The sequence below is a fragment of the Hippocampus comes genome, unplaced genomic scaffold (assembly GCF_001891065.2).
Source record: "Hippocampus comes isolate QL1 unplaced genomic scaffold, H_comes_QL1_v1.1 scaffold82, whole genome shotgun sequence".
Classification (NCBI taxonomy): domain Eukaryota; kingdom Metazoa; phylum Chordata; class Actinopteri; order Syngnathiformes; family Syngnathidae; genus Hippocampus; species Hippocampus comes.
In genome coordinates, this window is record NW_017805135.1 from 695,473 (window position 1) to 702,631 (window position 7,159).

Consider the following 7,159-nt stretch of genomic DNA (forward strand, 5'->3'; position numbering starts at 1 on the left):
ACACACTCACACACACACACACACACACACACACACACACACACACACACACACACACACACACACACACACGAGCAATTGCAATGCTGCCTTCACATGAATAACAAAAGGTTAAGTCAACTGTCAGAGTCTTGAGTCGCTTTAGTGTTCCGTGGTTGCGTATGGATATCGTAAAATGAGGCGACGAGTCAGACAAGGCCTCGGGGTTATCTGCGGCCACATACCTCTGAATCACTTTCATGAGAATTAATATTCCGAATAGCACAGTAGCTAATGATGAACAATTCTTGTTAGGCAATTGAATACGGTTGTGTATGAAGTAATTGTTCTCAGCACTTCTCCTTTTTCCACCTTTTTGCGTTTCCACCTTTTTGCGTAAAACATTTTTTGGATTGACTTTATGAAACATAATTTACTGCACCACAGAATTTGGGTTTTTTCATGATATGTTAGTCATAATCATCATCTTGCAAGAAATAAAAGTGATGGATCTGTATACAATGTGGGTTTCACTTTATGAGTGACCAAAAAATATAATATACCTCTATGTCCCATTTAATACGGGTCAAACCATTGTCAGATTATTTGATATGCCTCCTCAATGTCAGGGATTATTTATATATACCTGCATTTCCAATTGAAATACAAGTACAATGAAAATGTTCTTTGCTGAGATATGTTCAGAGGTGGTGGGATTAGCCACAAAATGGCCGCTGTCCCGCAAGAGCCGTTTTGTGAAACCGTGAGCTTGACTACATGCTTGATTTTCCCTTTCAAAGGAAAATGATTGCTAATTATTCAACTACAACGACGTTTTCTTCCTAATAAAGTCCCTCAACAGTAGTAGCGCAGTTGATGTTCTTGGCTGCAGGATTCGTACGTGTCTGACGGTTACTCAGAGGATTGACCAGTGATTCTAGCCCCCCATGGTGGGATTTTCCTCCTTCCTTAGAGCAGCTGACTTGGGGTCAACTGCAGTCTATCAGTCCGACAAATGTTGTTCTTAACACTCTTATCTTCTGTGGAACGTACAGCCGCGCATGCTTGAGCACATGCCTTAACCGAGACCGGTGAGCCAAATTCCTCTGGGTGCTCCTCGGTCCTTAGAGTCATTGCTTCCTGTCAAACACATGTCAAAAGTAGATTGAAGTGTACCTCTGGTGGTCTGACCAAAATATATGTGGTTTATTTAGAAAAACTACAGCTAAGATTGGTTTTGGCTATACCGGTTGAATTAAATAAAGCAAGCTCTTACTTTAGTTTGCGGAACCTATTTGTCAAGACGCCATGACATCTCATGTGCGAAGCCATACTTGCCTACAAGAAGCGGATCAGGGTCGATACTGACGGAAGGTCCGTAAATTTGTCACTGAAGATGCCTGTTTTGCTGACTCTGTTTCACATGAGCCCGGTGCTGCAAGCGCATGCATAATAATCAGTCACTGCTCGCAAAGGCGAGAAGCCTGTTTGTGATGCGGGTCAGGATACATCCGCTTTATTTATTTATATTTGTCTGGATGCCACGTTCATGGCCATCTAACCGGCTGGGTGTATCCTGGACATCTCGATGTCAAATGAGGAAGCGGACGGCGCTGTGACTCGCGGTCTGCCTGGCAATGGACTTAAAAAAAAATTATGTTTGAGAAAACTGTTGCTATGTCTGCTTATTTGGGTCACCTACCGAGAATTAAAAATAAAAAACTGTTTCTTTTCATCTCTAGCCAAGCGACCTGGCAACTCATTAGCAACCGGTGGGTGCAAGGGAAGGCCGAACCAATGACTTGACATCACAAGAAGGCGCCGTGCATAAAAATTAAGCAGGGTGATTATTTTGGCAAATACAAGAGCAGACACAAAAAGGAGAACACCAGATAATTATCAAACTTTACAGTATTGCTGTTTCCCCATCAAGACCTCAAAAAGGGCTGCCGGAGGTATACTTCAACCATTGTTAATATTGAAACAACTTGTTTCACTTGTGTTGTTTATCACAGAAGAAAGATGTTGTATTATTGCCGTAGTCAATTTATTCTTCTGAGCAGTCAGAACAGGACATGTAACACTTGGAACTGGAAAATGTATATATTTTCCATCACATTTTTCCTTTTTGCCATCAAAGGTTTTATTGTGTCCTCACAAAAACAACAATACAAAAAGCATTTAAAAAAAATTGCAGCACGTCTTCATCATGTTGTCCAAGCAGCCAGAGCAGTAGGATGCATGTACAATTTACGCATTACAAAAAATTCATTACTCGGTTTTGTGGTCGTCATCATGTCATATGTTTTTTTTGTTCTGTGTCAGAACAGTTTTTACATTTGAATATAACCGCTTGTATATTTTATGTGCAACCTTTGATGGTGAGTGACTGAGTCAATTTTCCAGTGTGCATTTGTCTTTATTGTTGAGTAATTGTCAGTTGAGCCAGATTATACTGAGCAGCCAGGGCAGTGATGCGTTCAGTGGTTTAAAAATAAAAACCTCTCAAAACAATAACAAAAACTTGCTCAAGAATCTCGAGTCTTTCAAGGCATATTTTCCCTGAAAATATTCCTTCAACGTTGACTTTGGAGGAACTGCATGAATTTAGCCTCTCCACTGTGTGTCAATGAGACGTCCCCATTTGTTTCCACAGGTAGCGAGGTCCTCACAGCTTGTAACACACACACCCACACCCACCCACACACACACACACACACACACACACACACACACACACACACACACACACACACACACACACACACACACACGCAACCAAACAGTTCCTCTCAGGGCTGAAAAATGTTCTGTGGGAGGACAAAGAATAACTTCCTCTCTCGCAGAAATGATGCAAAATGAAAACATGATGTCATCCATTTTGTGCCTGGACACTGGCTAAAGAAAGCTCGCTGTTGGGGCTCTTGTGGATTCTTCCTCTTCCTTTTTTCCCTTAAATGTACAAAAGCTGTTGCTCTTAATACTTGTATGGTGATGGATAGAATACGTGTTCTAAAATAATGAATGGAAATATAACCATATACAATTATATTAATATAATTTTTGCCATTCAGTATTAAGTTAAATATGCCAGGTCAAACAAGACTGCTTTTATTTGTTAATTAATGAATAGAAAATAGCTTGTTTTTTTTAGTCTAGAAAGACAATTTTTATGATTAAAAACAAGTGTTTTAAGACAAGATAAACTTGTTTTTTCATAAAAACTTTTATCATCAAATATTACTGTTCAAAAAGGGTTTTGATTTTTATGTTGAGGAAATGTCGCCGGTTTCTGAATGTAACTAAAAAAGTTACTTGTAATCTAATTTACATGTAATTCCTTCTTAAATGAAGTAACCATTAAAGTAACGAAGTTACATTTGAAGTCAAGTGATCAGTAGTTACTTTTTCAACAACCGTCAACACTGGTTATGACAAACGACTTGTCAGATGGCGGCAAAAGGAAAACACCGACAATGTGAAAGGGGCTTCAATTCACACAGTAATTTTTTATTTTTTTTTTACCTTCACACTTAAGATGAGAAAACCTTAAGCCGGTTTCTCACAAGTTTGCAGTCTGACAAATTTGCAGGTTGACTTCAACTACAGAGTCACAGTACAAAGCAGATTTGGAGATTAGAAGGGGCCTTGAAAAACAGAGTTTCTGCTGAATTGGCTGACTTCGATTAAGCCCCCTTAAGTGCAGTGACAAAGCGGACTGACGGTGCAAAAGGGGCCTAAAAACCTTCACACATCAGATCAGAAATTTTTGTAAGCCCCTTTCATAGACATCCAGATGACTCTGACCGTGTCAAAGAGGCTGAAAAGTTGTCCTTAACAAGAGCTTTTTGAAGCCCATTTTCCATAGTTTCCACAAAAACCGGTGCACAGGAGTGTTTAGGTTCATGTGCCTTTCACTCAAAAACCCAGCAAAGAGAGCGCATTGCTTTTTGTCCCTGCATTTTGAGCCAGATTCCCCATGGTGACTTCAAATCCAGCATGCCACCATTTTCTGCGAAAAAGATGACTTTGATCGTGTCAACGGGGTCTTTAAAACAGTCTTAATTTTGACTTCTTCTTTCCCAGCCTTTCCTTGTTTAAATCCCCTCTCACACAGTTTTTATAGCAAAATTTGGCGCAGCAGAGATGTAACATTTTAACCGGCATTTAGCATCCTGTGCCTTTCACCCAGTTGACATTCTTCCTCAGTTAGGTTCAGTTTTGGAATTAAGACAACTTTATCCATCCTCACGGGTTTAACCGCGCTGATACGACCTAGCAAGTGGGAAATGTGACCTGTCGATAACTTTCACACATACAGCAGTCATGGAAAAAAGGTGGCCTGTTTGACAATGGGCTGAGACGGCACAAACGGTAGTTGTTTTCCCTCACGCAACAGCAAGCTTTTTTTTGTTTTTTTCGATCAAAGACATTCAGCCATTTAGCCAATTGCTCTTTTCACACCATCTCACATTTCAAGAACTCATTTCGCCCTCCTGCGTAACAGACTTGCTTATTGTGTTCACATTAGGAAGTTAAATGAATTGTTCTCAGTAACTTCCTTATCTCCCAGCTCTTCCATTTTGACCATTCACATTGTGAGTTGTTGTGTCTTTTCAGGGTCCTCGCGGTCATCAACGCTGCCCGCTTTGTCCAGCAGGACGCACAGCAGCAACAGTTGCTCCTCGACCATACACAAAGACTCGGGCAGCGACATCGAGAGCTTGCTGAGCGCCGAGGTGGGGTATGACAGCGTCTTCATCAAGGTTTGACCCACTACAGTTGAAAACGTAACACCTGCATGTGCAAAAAGATATAAAAAAAAAAAAAGACTAAATGTTTGGTGCAATATGGTCTAAATACAAGAAAAAATGGTCCAAAATTATGAAAGTCAACCCAGAAATGTTCTTTATAGTAATACCGTATGTTCTATGTATCTCCATTAGTCTGAACACGGCAGTTGGATTATCACCTTTATGGAATATGAGTTAAGCAGCGAAATCCACCCGTTGTTAGCCAGCTCAGAGTGCGGCCATTTTGCCAATTTCTGTCAACTGAAAATGACATTGAAAGTTGCTCAGGGCACATTTTTATTTCAATAATGAAAGTGTGTTTTCAAATTAATTTTAAATTGCTAATTTTTGTTCATGACATTAACCTTGGTCTGAAAACAAACTAAGTAGGAAATGGGCACGACGTGTTGCCATGGCACCCGATCGAAATGCGAGTTACCGACGTACGACCAGCCTGCGGACACCCCGGCAAGTCACAGTGCGCTTAGATCTTTTGCCAGTCGTGCTGTCCCGACGATAACAACATTAAGTCCTAAACTCGGAGTTGATTCCTTCTTAAAGCGCCGTTGGCGGGTCACGTGGCCCGCCTGAATGAACCCCCGCGGTCACGTGATCACTTGACTTCCCAGAGGAAGTAGGGCGGGCTGGCACAAAGCCTACCTTTCACTACTAGCTCTCCTGACAGAAGTGTCTCTGTGACAGGCTTCTTGTGCCGCAGCTGGTGGGACAATAGGCCACAGTGAGAAAGCTCACACCTTCAAATGAACTCTTAATGGACTGCTTGTATATGTGCGTGAGCGCGTGTGTGTCTCTGCAGGCATCATTTCCCATCACACCAAATATTATTCAGAAGTGCTCAAAACGGTCATGTTCACGGAGTGATGTGGTATGACCTTGGCCCACTAGTGCCACCACAAAGCCGAAAACTAGTAGTAGTAAGCAAATGGACACCTCTGTAGGAAAAATAATATGTGAAAATGGGGAAAAGTGTTAAGAATATCTGCGAAAGTTAAGAAATAAGAATATTTCCTGGTGGCTCTAGCGTTGGTAGAAAATAGTAAAATCAATCATCAAAAATGAGGGAAAAATGGTATAGAAAACTAAAATTGATGAGAAATTAGTGAAAATGTAATAGTAATTTTAATTGATTTTGTTATACTCATCATCCCTACAGGGGAAATTAAAGCACTTTCCACTCTGCTTTCTGCCAAATTGTTAAATGAGTGAAAGTTGTAAAAAAAAAAAAAAAAAGCCGCAGATTATGACACATTAAAAATATGAAAATTTGTGGAAAAAAAAGAGCAAAAAAAGCAAAAAATGTTCTATCGAAAATGATAAAAAATGTGATCATTTGTCAAACATTGTAAAAATAAGTGAGCGGTTAAAAAAAACAAGTGAAAAAACATAAGTGTAAATAAAAAGTATTTAAATGTTTTTTTTTTGTTTTTTTTTTTTTTCAAGTGAAAAAACATAAGTGTTAAATAAAAAGTATTTAAATGTTTTTTTGTTTTTTTTTGTTTTTTGTTGGTTTTTTTTTTTTTTTTTTTTTTTTTTTTTTTTTTTTACAATTGTTGTAATTCTCCTTTGCGTGCCTGTTGTTCGTTACTTTCGTTTTCAATTAAATCTGACTGGAAGCATGACGCATTCAAGTGTGCAACGAAAAAAAGAAAAATGCAAACAAAAACAGTAAACGCGCACCTCTGTCACCCATCGAACGATGATGATGATGATGAGGCTGATGATGATGATGATGATTGTCATAACATTACATTTAATAATTCTTCTTTTAATATGGATCGTCTCATTGGCTGGATGAATGTTTAAACGGATAAAATCATGACACTTTTTTCGCGTGTATTATTAATTATTCTGTGTAAAGGCCATCGCGATGAATTCTTCCACGTACGTGTGTGTGCGTGTGTGTGCGTGCGCGTTTATGCGTAAGCGTGCGTGTGCAAGAGTGCGCGCGTGTGCCCTCAGCGAATGCAAACGCTATACATAAATCAGAGATGCAACGCAACGGTGGGCCATGTTCATTCACAAACAAGGAGGCTCCGTCGTCATCATCATTAGCTTATTCAGCCTCGCTTTAATTCTGCTTTTGCTCAATTTGCCGCGAGATTTCCGTCTGCTTTATCGCCGATGGAACACGAATGCGGCAAAAAAAAAACGTTTTAATAGCAGAAACAATATCGTGGCCTACACCACAAAATGCGCATGAATATAAAGAGGTCTCAATTTCTTAAGACAATTTATCTTTCTGCAGTTTTCTGAACTGTATCCTGAGAATTGTTACAGTAATACAGTAAAGTAATATACCACACACACACACACACACACACACACACACACACACACACACACACACACACACACACACACACACA

General features: G+C 39.8%; 1 protein-coding gene across 3 annotated transcripts in view; it reads left to right on the forward strand.

Annotated features, from left to right (window-relative positions):
* LOC109513878 (A-kinase anchor protein 13) overlaps nt 1-4,809 on the forward strand; it is a 61,290-nt gene extending 56,481 nt beyond the window's left edge. For all 3 annotated transcript variants that reach the window (XM_019866576.1, XM_019866577.1, XM_019866575.1), the window contains exon 11: nt 4,600-4,809. In XM_019866576.1, coding sequence (XP_019722135.1) covers nt 4,600-4,751 — 152 coding nt within the window. In that variant the 3' untranslated portion in view covers nt 4,752-4,809. The remainder of the gene's footprint in view (nt 1-4,599) is intronic.
* Nucleotides 4,810-7,159: the final 2,350 nt, after the last annotated feature.